Source organism: Aquila chrysaetos, chromosome 15 (genome assembly GCF_900496995.4).
Source record: "Aquila chrysaetos chrysaetos chromosome 15, bAquChr1.4, whole genome shotgun sequence".
Classification (NCBI taxonomy): domain Eukaryota; kingdom Metazoa; phylum Chordata; class Aves; order Accipitriformes; family Accipitridae; genus Aquila; species Aquila chrysaetos.
In genome coordinates this window covers 1,596,698-1,608,699 of record NC_044018.1, presented here as the reverse complement: position 1 = coordinate 1,608,699, position 12,002 = coordinate 1,596,698, and the positions used below count along the sequence as shown (strand labels likewise).

At 54.8% G+C, this 12,002-nt stretch overlaps 1 protein-coding gene across 5 annotated transcripts in view; it reads left to right on the top strand.

The window, feature by feature from the left end:
• The window catches only part of EFR3B (EFR3 homolog B), a 42,397-nt gene that overhangs the window by 15,781 nt on the left and 14,614 nt on the right, over positions 1-12,002 (top strand). For 4 of the 5 annotated variants that reach the window (XM_030037695.2, XM_030037696.2, XM_030037694.2 and 1 more), the window contains 5 exons: positions 1,284-1,434; positions 6,898-7,019; positions 9,851-10,000; positions 11,236-11,370; positions 11,731-11,809. In XM_030037695.2, the coding sequence (XP_029893555.1) occupies positions 1,284-1,434; positions 6,898-7,019; positions 9,851-10,000; positions 11,236-11,370; positions 11,731-11,809 (637 nt within the window). Of the gene's footprint in view, positions 1-1,283; positions 1,435-3,759; positions 3,866-6,897; positions 7,020-9,850; positions 10,001-11,235; positions 11,371-11,730; positions 11,810-12,002 lie in introns of those variants that run through there. The other variant, XM_030037697.2, reaches the window with a different exon arrangement.

Below are 12,002 nucleotides of genomic sequence, written 5' to 3'. Positions count from 1 at the left end.
AGCTGGAGCTGTCAGACTCAGTGCAATCACCATTTCAGTTTTTTGTGTATTTTGGGCAACTCCAGCTGGAATAAATGTCTGCTCAGAGTAGTCGGAGGCTGGGGATTGCTTCTTCGGTAGGCTTTATGCACACAGTGGGCAACCAGCAACTGGAGGTCAGCGTGGTCATTGCACAAGCAGGCCACCCAGGGGCTCTGGCCACCGCGTTGGTAATGAACCAGATGCTGTCAATGCAGAAAGCACCGCACGACCAGCCTGTGAACAGACTTCAGCAGAACCACCCCGAGCAACTGGTCCAATTTGTCTTGGAAATGTGAAGCAACACCCAATAAATTCTGCCGTTGCAGCATAATGAGCTGGCCACCTCTGTAACGGGCACCTGATTGGGACTCACTGCTGGGCACGAGGTTTTCCAGCTTCTCATCAGAGGCAGGAGCGTCACAGGACTGGTTTAATAAATAGCCTGGAAGATGCACTGTGGCAGCTTGCAGCGAAGCCAGCTGCCGGAGGGTAGTCTGTGGGTGAGCTCAGCCTGCTTGGGAAGGATGGTGAAGGGATGCGCTGTGCTCAGGGAAGCCCTCTGCATGGCCCAGGGACCCGTCACGGGTGCGTCCCCTCTTGCTGCTGTGTTTGAATCAGGTTCTGGGCTTCCCCTGTCCCTGTTCAGCATGCAGAGCCAATACTGAGTGGCAGAATCCCGTCCCTGGAGGGATCGGGGACGAGGTAATCCTGGCGTGGGCAGTGCTGCATCCTGGTCTGTGCACTTCTGGAGGAAACCCTGCTCAGCCCGGGAACTTCTGGGGTGATGTGAATATGCTTTGCAGGGTTGCTTTATTGTGTATCTAAGCACAGCTTTTCTGGAGCACATCAGTCTAATTCTGTGTTCTCATCCTGTCCCTCCTCCCCGGCCAGGACCAGCTGGGTCTGCAAGAACGGTTGCCTGTGATGCTGAGCCCACCCTGTACAAAGCCCAGTGCTCTCACACAGGATATAAAGACCAGTTCAGGGCAAGGGAAGCCCACAAACAGCGCAGGGGGAGATGCAAGGTGTTGCTGGCAGCCTTGGTCCCGGGGCAGCTGGGTCTTTGCTGGGAGCAGTCCACACCATCTAAAAATATCCCAAGGGTATTTTGAGTGTAAAAATTTTTCTCCTTGGGTTGGCCAGGGCAGGAGGTTGGCGTTTTGCCGGTGGGCACCCAGGTGGTTTGGGAGAGGGGAGGAGGAGGGATGGCCGCAGGCCCATGCTGCTGTCGGGGAGTGACCCTGGCCTCTGCCCACTCCCAGGTACGTGTGTATCGCCATGGAGGCACTGGACCAGCTCCTCATGGCCTGCCACTGCCAGAGCATCAACCTCTTTGTGGAGAGCTTCCTGAAGATGGTGGCGAAGCTGCTGGAGTCAGAGAAGCCCAACCTGCAGATCCTGGGGACCAACTCGGTGAGTAGGAGAGCACTGGGAGGTGGCAGCAGCCTGCTGACCCCGTCCTCTGCTTTCCACCCTGCCTGTCACCCCCGCGTCTCTGCACAGTGCCAGGGCAGGAAATCTTGTTGGGAAAGGACGGGGAGCAGCTGCAGGGGAGGATTTATGGTGTCCCCTCTCGTGTGTCCTGCCATGCGTGCGGTTTCTGAGACCCTGGCTGTGCTGCCCGTGCACTGTCCGTGCACAGCAAACAGGCTGTCTGTGACCAGTCGCTGGTCTCTGATCTCTGCTGCCATGCCTTCCCTCTCTTGAATTCAGCTTTTCCGTAAACGAGCCTGAGGACACGAAGGCTGTCAGCAGTTTTGGACAATAGACTAACTTAGGAGGTGATCCGCATGGATTTTGGGAGCTATTTGTACTCAGAAAAGGGCTGGCTTAAACAGAGCTGCTGCTTGCAATAAATGGCTTAGCTGGACTGGGGATGTGTCGGTCACAGACATAAAGTAAGGGGAAAGGAGAAGCGCAGATGAACGAAGGTGACATCCTCTCAGCATCCAAACTGCTGATACTGGCTGGCAGCCAGCAGCCACTTGTGCACGGCCTTTCTGCCGTTTTTTACTGGGAACACTGGGCGTACCTAACACCCACGCTTGCGAGGGCTCTGCCAGTGCCTGGTAGCTTGGCTTGGACAAGCAGCATCTGTCCTTGCTTCTTTCTAAGAGGGGATTTAGATGGAGATGATCATCCTGTGGGCAGGAGGGTGAACTGGGTAGATGCTCTCTCAAGCACCTGGGAAATGCATAGACAGCTCAGCTCTAAGCTTTAATTCTCTGCCGTGTGCGATGGGGAGAGGGATGGTGTTAATGTTTCTGCTGACGCCTCCCGGACAGGGTAGCACTGCATCCTGCAATGCTTCTCTCCTCCAGGAACCAGCACGGTCATGGACGCAGGGTTGTAAATGCCTCCGCCGAGGCACGGGCAGCTGAGCGGAGACCTTTCACGCCCCGTTCTCCCTCGCAGCTAATTGCTCCCAGCTGAAAGCAATGTGAGCTGCCCATTGGCAAACCTATTAATCCACAGCCCTTGGAGAAGAGGGAGGATTGATGCCTCACTTGAAACCTGCTGCTGACAACAGCTTACCATAGCATTTTGGTGCGGTGATGCTGCTGTAAGCCTCGGATATGCTGCACGGGCTGCCTGGGAAAGCCCCTTGCAATGGGAGCAGGGTCTCCAGGCAGCACCCGCATCCCTCTGCCCAGGGGTGGCCCAAGCTCCATGGGAGACCAGAGAGATGCCACTTCCACTTGCTGTCCAAACCTCTTGAGACGTGCCAGAGCTGCCTGGATCCGTCCCAGTGGCAAGCAGCTGGATCTCTTGCTAAGAAAACACCCTATGTTGCAGTGCAGCCCTGCCTGCAAACGCATGCAACATCCCCTTGCCCAGCCCCTGAGCTGTTCAAGAAATGCAGGGGTTGTCCCAGGGTCCAGAGGGACCTGGGGTGGAGGTAGGGTTTAAAGCTCAACTCAGCCAGCATCTCCCTATTCGTGGCTGCTCTCTGGACGCTCCTCAAGTCCTTGGTGCCTGAGCAGAGCCCTAAATCCACTGGAATATGGCATGGAGCTGCACCTCAATGGGAGCTGCCGGCATGGAGCTGGGGAGGGGACAGCCCTCGCTGCAGGGGCTCACGATGCCACAGCAGAGGCTTCAGCGTACCGGCCCCAGCACGGACATCCTCAAGTGGGAGGCATTGGGTCAAGGCAAGACAGAGCCCTGCCTCATGTTTCCAGTCTGCAAACCTCCCATGTTCAGGCACCTGTGGAGAGGAGAGATGGTCCTGGACCAAGGATAGGTGTTTCCTTAGTGCTGCTGTCACTGCAGTCAGGAATCAGCAGCAGGTGTTTTAATGAGGAGTCCAGATCAGGAATGATGGTTTGGTGATGCTTTGGGGTTTTTTGCCTTCTCAAGCGTGGCGGTATTCAGAGGGCACATAGCACAGAAAACTTGTGGGCTTTTATAGAAAAGTGAGTGATGATAATGAGACACTTCTTCCTATATCTGCTAATGAGGAATGTGCCTCAGGCTCGTGCTTAATTAGAGGGTGCTGTCTCAAGCAATCTTCACAATAACGGAGCTGATGGCAAAGGCGGGAGGAGGTTGTTTATAGAAACCTGCTCCAAGTGAGTCATTCTCCGCGGTGTGAAATCTTGCCTGAAACACATCTCCCTCCTCACACAGAGCCAAGGTGTTGTGCTGCGGAGGGGCTGATCCCAAGGACCAGCCCGCTGCGCTCCACAGCCACAGAGCTGGAGGCGGCAGCGAAAATCCACCATCCCGTGATCGTTATAACCCCATTCGATAATCCCCGGGGTGAACATATGGAGCTGCAGCTTAAATCCACTTTGGTTTCTCATCCTTGTTAGGAGGCTGCTGGGCAACCTCCCCGCTTTGGGTAGGAACCATCTAATTTCCAGCTTGATGTCATTCCCATTTTATTTTTCCTTGAACCAACACTGATCTTTCATTTAAACAGCTCTTCCCCCACCTTGATGTTCCTCTGCTGATGTATTTATGTCTGATGTATTTATAGGTGGCAGCGTTATCCCTTGCCAGCCGTTGTTTTGCTTCTCCAAGGCAGCCACACTCCTCGCATTCCCCCTGCGCTTGCTCCGTGCTCGTCCCAGCCATGTTTCAGTTGGAGCTTGTCGGCTTCAAGCACAGGAGCCCTGAGCTGCCCAGCCCCGCACCCCTTCAAACCACAGCAGAAATAGTGTTGCATTTCAATGTTTTAAACTGTTTTCTCAGTGGAAATACGGCGTGAAGCTGCAGAGCAGCTTTCGATGGGGATGCAGTGCCCATTAGTGAAAATAAGTCACTTTCCCTGAAGGATTGATGCCTCCTTTCCTGCCGGCCCAGCTCTTGCTGGGTCATTTCCATGTGTCCTGGTGCTGCTTTTTGCCATTGGGCACAGGTTGGCAGCGGGATCCGCGTGGGTATCTCCCCTAATTGCTGCATGGTGTAGCACTCTTGTAGGGGCAGTGAAATCTTGGAAGAATGAAATAGCCTGTAAGCAAGTGGCAGAGTCCTAAAAATGTCCCATAGATGGAGGAAGGAGAGGCTTTGAGGCTGACTTTTCTCTGTTCTTGGCTGCTTTTTACAAGTTTGGGCTCTGCTGGAGGCTGCAGGTGAAAAATGGATGCAGAGAGGGCAGGCAGCTGCCTCCAGCTGTTGGCAGATGTGAACACTGTGCTACATCCAGTGTCACTGGGCATAGTGGCACCACGCGAGGATGTCTGTCCCCTGAGGACAGAGGCGAGCAGGACTCGCTGTGCCTGGCAGCCGGCCGGGGAAGCTGCCCTCGGGGCAGAGAGCTGAACCATGAGCGCTGCTGGCGTGGATGGGTGGGCTGGCATCCCCTGGGCCTCCACAGCTTCAGAATAAGGAGTGCTGATGAGGTGGTCCTGTTTGGTTGCCCGATGGCACGAAACGAGCTGCTGTCATTGGCATGGGTGTAGGATTGATACCTGCAGGTACTGGCTGCAGAGAAGCCATTTCCTTCCTTTATTTCACGATGCTTCTTGGCCACGGGATGCCTGGGACGGCTCTTCAGAGCTGCCTCAGGGAGCCCCGTTACTGCTCCTCACTCTGAATCCTGCCCTTGCCTCCGGTTGCACGTGGAGTTGTCATAAGCTTAAAAAAACTACTTTGTGAGCTGCCTGGTACAGAGGTTCCTTATATAACAGCCCTGCATTTTTCTGGTGAGTAAGAGGAGTTTATCAGTTGGAGCCAGTCCCTGCACTCTGGGAACAGTTCCTGGCAGGGCTCAGCCGGCTCCTTTCCTTGCACAGAGCCAGCTTTTGCAGCTGACGTTATTAATAGCCCGGTGCAGCGAGTGCATGCTAATCAGCACCTGTGTGATGCGCTGGGACGGGCGGACTGGCTTTGCCAGCTGCGGAGGGGCACCGGTGGGTCATTTGCCTGCTGCTGTCCTGGCAGGGCTGGATGCTAGCAAATGCAGAAAGCAAGAAGTGAGAAAAGCCTGCAGAGAGGGTTGGGGTAAAGAAGGAGCTCCCGTGCAGCATGGCATCTCCAGAGGGTGCTGAGCACCCTACGAAATGCAAGGTGGACAGGTAACCCCGTGGAGGTAGGTTAGCTTCTCCCAGCTGGAAGATGAACCTAGTAGTCCTGATGCCTTGGCCCAGGACAGCTTGCCTGAGTGATGTGGGATTGCTCGGTGCGACCGCAGAGCTTTGTGCCACGCTGTCATAAGCAATGGGGCTGCACCGGCATCAGCACCGCTTCGTTGCTCTCCCAGTGTTGCTGGCTAGCAGTTAGCAGCTGGGATGTTTTTGGGGATTGCTTGGACAGGGAGCATCCTCTCCCTTCATTGCATGCCCATGCAAATGCCCTCAGCTGTCCCAGCATGCTGAAGCGGATGCAGCACGGGAGCACAAAAGCAGCCAGCAGCTTTCTCTGCCCAAAGTCTTGGCAAGCAGCTGCTTATGATTTGCTCTGAGTGGGATGATAAAGCACAGGGACTCGTTGGCACGATGCTTGTCTCAGGCCAAGGATAAACCTCGTCCATTCACAGCACCGGGCACTGTTGCATGGATACAGGCTGAATGCTCTGTATGTTCCAGCCAGAAGCTGATGCCTTGGATTTTGTGGCAGCTCTTGTGCTATTGAGGTTTTATTTATTTTTCCTTTTTTAAAGCTACCCCTCTCGGCGTGACTGGATGAGTTGAGGTTCCCCCTTCCTGCCTGACCCTTTGTTCCCATCTTTTCAAGAATAAGTTTTGGAATTCAGAGGAAAGCTTGAAAACATGTTTATCCTTTCTTCCTCCTTAATTCTGTCCCTGAAAGCTTAAAAGCCAGATCTGCTGGTCAGCTGGCATTTCTGGCAAGCTCCACGCCTGTTGGCGTGGCCATGCTGGAAGGGAGCGATGGGACCTCGTGCTGCTGGGTGCTGCGGGTGAGATCTGGGATGTTGTTAAGAACCTGCTTGCAGTTGGTTTCTCCACTGGCATTTCCAAGGCTGTTTTCACCCCTGCAGCAGTGTTTGGGAAATGTTGGCTGGGTTTTGTGCTGTCTGGGAGGATGGAAAGAAGCTGGGGGCAAATTTATCCCGTTACGAGTGTGTGCTGCATATTAGAGATCCCTAACTCAGAGCCTCATTGCACCCCTAAATGCCCTTTACAGGGACCTTTAGGGGTTGCGGTGAGGTTTGCAGCATCTGCAGCCAGGCCTGGGTGCTGCTGGAGCTCGGTGGGGCTGTGCGGTGGCAGGTTCCCGCTTGGGGACCCCACGTCCTGGGTGCAGCTGGGCAGCCTGACTTGTCATCCCGAGCACACACCGAGCTGCTGTAGTGAAGAGCCCTGTGTCACACTGCTGAAGCCCGCAAATGTTTGCTGGTTTGGAGAGGAATTTTAAGAATATTTTCGTTGTCACGCCCTCTGAGCTGACGCCCTCTTTCCTCTCTCCCAGTTCGTGAAGTTTGCCAACATCGAAGAAGACACCCCGTCTTATCACCGCAGCTACGACTTCTTCGTCTCCCGCTTCAGTGAGATGTGCCACTCCAGCCACGACGACCTCGACATCCGGACGAAGTGAGTGCTGCGAGCGGGATGTCCCTGGCCCCGATGGCTCCGAGGAGACGTCCTGGGGGGGCTTCCCTGTGCCCCCAGCCTCTGCCTTTCCCAGAGAGGTGCCTGCTTTTGGGGACAGGTTGGATGTGGGCTGCACGGATTGACTGCTTTGTGCTGTGATGAAGGTGCGCAGTGATTCCCCAGAGCTGGGTGCGCTCAGGCTGCTGTTCTCTACACTCCCTTATTTTCCAAGCATTAAACCCTGTTGACGGTATGGGAGGATGAAACAGGAGCCTAGAAAACACAGTGCAGCTCATGTCCAACCTCTGTTGCTGTGTGGGATATTGTGTGCGGCATTACACATGTGTGGGAGAAGTTGGTTTGCATTTTCTGTCCTGAGAGCAGGGCAGCTGTGCTCACTCTGACCACAGCTGATGACAGGACAAAGGACAAACGTGCCCTGGGGCTTCCAGCTTCTTTTCTTTGGCCGAAATGTGAGCAGGTAACACCTGCAGTCTGCCCGTCACAGGGCTGCCTCAGTGCATCTTTAAGCATTTATCGTCTTTGCTCCAGGGCCACGGCCCGCGGACAGCTGGAGCTCAGAGCAGGAGGTAAGGAAGTTATCCAGGCCCCAAAAGGAAGGATGGTGAGGATGGGAAGAGATCCCCCACTCTTAGCAGAATGAATGTTCCCTCAAAAACTGCCTCCTGCAGCCACGTGGTCTGTGATTTTCCACATTTAAGGGCGGTTACATCTCTCTAGACAGCGTCGAGGACTGACTTGCTTTGCCGTGATGGGAAATGTACCCCGGGGGGATTAATTACGACTAAAGCAGACAGATTAATGTTGTTTACTGCTGCCAAGGCCAAGCCTGTCGGTGGTGTATTTAAAAAGACCCGGCGCTTGAAATGGCCCTGTGAGGCACTGATGGCGTAGCACCTGTGGCTCTCGCCAGGCAGCTCTGGGCAGGAGGCCACTGCTGCCAGAGACAAGTTTTAAGCAGAGCCCAGATGTCAGGCAGCATTAGAGCACATCGTGTTGGTGCTGTTCCCGGAGCTGCTCTACCAGGGACCGGTTGTCTTGCGGATGGGTGAACCCCTGAGGTTCACCACTGCTCGTGGAGGCTTGTCTCCAAGGACCAGGCTTGCCTCCTTTTAACTCTGCAGACTCACAGGGGTTATTTTCCTTAATAAGGAAATAATGTCGAAGGCTCATTATTTTCACTTGACCTTCAGGGCACTGGTGATGCTGGCTAAATTGCATTGGAGACTGGAAGAGAGAAATTCTGCAGCTCCTGTAATTAAAAAGGAGCGCACTGTTTTCCTGGGCCCTTGGTCCTGCTCAAAGCTCCTTCCTCAAGAATTGTGTCTCGGTCAGGTTATTGCCTTGATCAGATCTGCAAAATGTGTTAGGGACACCTCAGAGCCGGTTATTTAATGCATTTATTTCTGCAGATAAGCATGTACTATCTTTCTCAGGCATTAACAGTGGGTGTTGAGGGGCTGGTTTCAGACCTGGGAATCCTGCTGGGTAGGGAAATTTTTATTGATGACTTTATTAACTAGAGCAGAGTCAGGATTTTCGGACCCAGAAGGGACACAGGTGTCAAAAAGCACCTAGGCTTCCCTAGCATCCAGCATCCCTGTGGGTGCAGCTCGGCTCTGCAGCTGCTGGGAACGGGGGAAATGGGAAAACCCTCCATGTGTGCCACAGCCAGAGAACAGAGACTTGCTAGAGCCAAAACCAATTCTTCAGAGAGCCCAGGCTTGCCAGTGCCACCTCTCCATCTTGGCTAGTGCGTGCCATGGAGATGTGTGGCTGCCGCTCGCCCGGTGGCCTCCTGGGAAAGACGGTGGATGGGAGCTGGCTGCTGCTGCCAGGATGATTTTTAGCTGGTTCAGAGCCTGTCCCGCTTGCATCTGTTGGGCTGCGGGAAGCCGTGTCTCTCGGGGATGCGAGGCGGTAGGATTGCCTTGGGGTATACCAGGCCTGCAGCTGGGATTGAGAGCAGCCCTGAGAAGAAGGATTTGGCGGTACCAGTGGATGAAAAACTGGACATGAGCCGGCAATGTGCCGTTGCAGCCCAGAAAGCCAACTGTGTCCTGGGCTGCATCCCAAGCAGCGTGGCCAGCAGGTCGAGGGAGGGGATTCTGCCCCTCTGCTCCGATCGGGTGAGACCCCACCTGGAGTCCTGCGTCCAGCTCTGGGGTCCTCAGCACGGGAGAGACATGGACCTGTTGGAGTGGGGTCCAGAGGAGGTCACAGAAATGGTCAGAGGGCTGGAACACCTCTGCTGTGAGGACAGGCTGAGAGATTTGGGGTTGTTCAGCCTGGAGAAGAGAAGGCTCCAGGGAGACCTTATTGCAGCCTGCCAGTACCTAAAGGGGGCTTAGAAGAAAGATGGGGACAGACTTTTTAGCAGGGCTTGTAGAGATAGGACAAGGGGTAATGGTTTTAAACTAGAAGAGGGGAGATTCAGACTATCTAGTCTGAAGGAAGAAATTGTTTACACTGAGGGTGGTGAAACACTAGCCCAGGTTGCCCAGAGAGGTGGTAGATTCAAGCTCAGGCTGGACGGGGCTCTGAGCAACCTGATCTGGTTGAAGATGTCCCTGCTCATGGCAGGGTGTTGGACTAGATGACCTTTAAGGTCCCTTCCAACCCAAACCATTCTATGATTCTATGATTCTACAACTGGGGCATCACCTGCACGAACCCCTCCAGCAGTGCAGAAGTCAGTGTCTTCTCTCCAACTTCCTGCACAGCTTCATCTGTGTATATATCTGTATATTAATGTAAAATAACGTATGCTATATAGATATGTAGCATTTTGGTGTCCATTTGTTCCCTAGGATCCGGATGTCTGGCATTAAAGGCCTGCAAGGAGTGGTGAGGAAGACGGTGAACGACGAACTGCAAGCCAACATCTGGGACCCACAGCACATGGACAAAATCGTGCCCTCACTGCTCTTCAACTTACAGCATGTAGAGGAGGCCGAAAGGTGAGTGCTTGCTGCTGCCGTGACCTATCTGCTCCTCCAGCAGCTTCAGGGCCCTGGGACTGCTTTTGCCAAGGTTTTGCAAGGCAGAGGCATTGCAGGCTCATTTGTGCCTGCAGCTCGTGAAAAATGCGGCCAGTGGCTAGAGGGGAAACCCTGTGAGTATCTCACTGAAGGATGCTGCAGGTGGCAGGAGCTCTGCATGTCACCTGGTGCTGTGAAGGTTATCGCTATCTTGGCCACTGCAGGGCACCGTGGCTTCCGTGGAGCAGAGAGCTCTCTGCACTGTCCCTGCAGTTAAGGCATGCTGTTTGCAAAGGCTCTGAGCTGCCCATTCAGTGGGCTGACTTCTGTGAGGGATTCCTGCTTAAATGTTACCGAAGCAGTTATTTTAAAGGCAGGCAAGAGGAATCTCAGGAACTGAAGTATGGCTTTGCTCGCTGACCCTCCATTCTTCCAGCGTAACCCCCTGCCGGCTGCGTGCTTGCCACCAGGTGGGTGTTTGAAGGGGAGATGCTTAGCTGAGAAGAGCAGAGCAGAGAAGCAGGCATGAATTCCTCCTGGGATTTTCCTTTTGAAGGTTAAGAGAGATGTGTCAGCCCTGGGAAGCTGGCTTCTGACCAGATGCCTTTTCCCTTTTTCTTGTAAACTGAAGCATCAAGGTGATAAAAGCATTCATGGTGTTTGTGTGATGCCAAACAAGCCCAAGTGTGGAAAAAAGGGATGGGTCTCCTCTGGGGTGTGTGTGCTCAGGGTGACTTGTGCCGGGCTGTGAGGAGGAAGCTGTGTTCACCCTGGGAGGACGTTATGTCCTGCGTCCTCACTGATGAGATCCTTTCCCCTCCACCACTGAGCACCGTGACCGTCATCCCAGTCCCAGGGACGCAGGGGCTGTCCCTGCTGCCTGGCACAGCCTGGTGCTGCAAGCGGGGCCATCCTGGCACATCCCCCTCCTCTGCAATCCGTGCACCCGTGCTGCTCTCTGATCTGGCTCAAATCCAGCAGCGCTTTATCACTGGGCTCTACTGGGATGGAGCTGCCTGGCAGGGTGACGTTTGACTGCTGTGGGGTGGCTGCGGGCTGTGTGAGGGGTAGCCCACGGCCCTGTGCAGCGCGGGGTGCGGGCAGATGCCACAACCATTTTGCTCCAACCCTCCCTGGCCGGGTTCTGTGCCTCTTCTCCCCCACTGCTGCCACACACTCAGCGCCGCTCTCATCGCCCTCCTCTGCTTTCACAGCCGCTCCCCCTCCCCGCTGCAAGCCACCGAGAAGGAGAAGGAGAGCCCTACGGAGCTGGCGGAGAGGTGTCTGAGGGAGCTGCTGGGCCGAGCGGCGTACGGCAACATCAAGAACGCCATCAAGCCCGTACTCATGTAAGTCGTGCATCCCTCATTTTTGGCACAAAGGAAACTGAGGCACGGGGAAACAGCCAATGCGGGCCAGAGCTGGCGCGAAGGCATGGGCTCCTCTGGCTCCCCTCGGCACAGCACTGGAGATGGGAACTTGGTTTCAGGCTGAGCTCTCATTTTTGGATGCAGTGAGGAATATAGCATGGGATAGATAGCTGTCGCTGAGAAAAGTCACCCGGGAGAGGAGTTTGTGTCCCTGCCCTTGCCTGCAGCATTTGGTTCCTGCTGCTTCTGGCTGTCCCTGGTGCTTGGTGCTGCTTTGCACCCCTGCAGGGTTTGTGGGACCAACAGTTACTTTCATCTCCATTTCCACCTCTTTCCCAGCCACCTGGATAACCACTCACTCTGGGAGCCGAAGATCTTTGCCACTTGCTGCTTCAGGATCATCATGTACTCAATCCAGGTGGGGAGCTGGCGGGACGCTGGCTGGCGGCACCGGTTGGGGATGCATGTGCATGCTTGGGAGCATCCGCGTCTGCCTCCACGCCTGGGCTGAGTCAGAGCCGCCGCCGCATTGCCGCATCCCGGCAGTGCCGAGTCCGAGTGCTCGCAATGAGCTCGGCCACCAAACGTGCCCCAAAATGGGCTGGAGACAG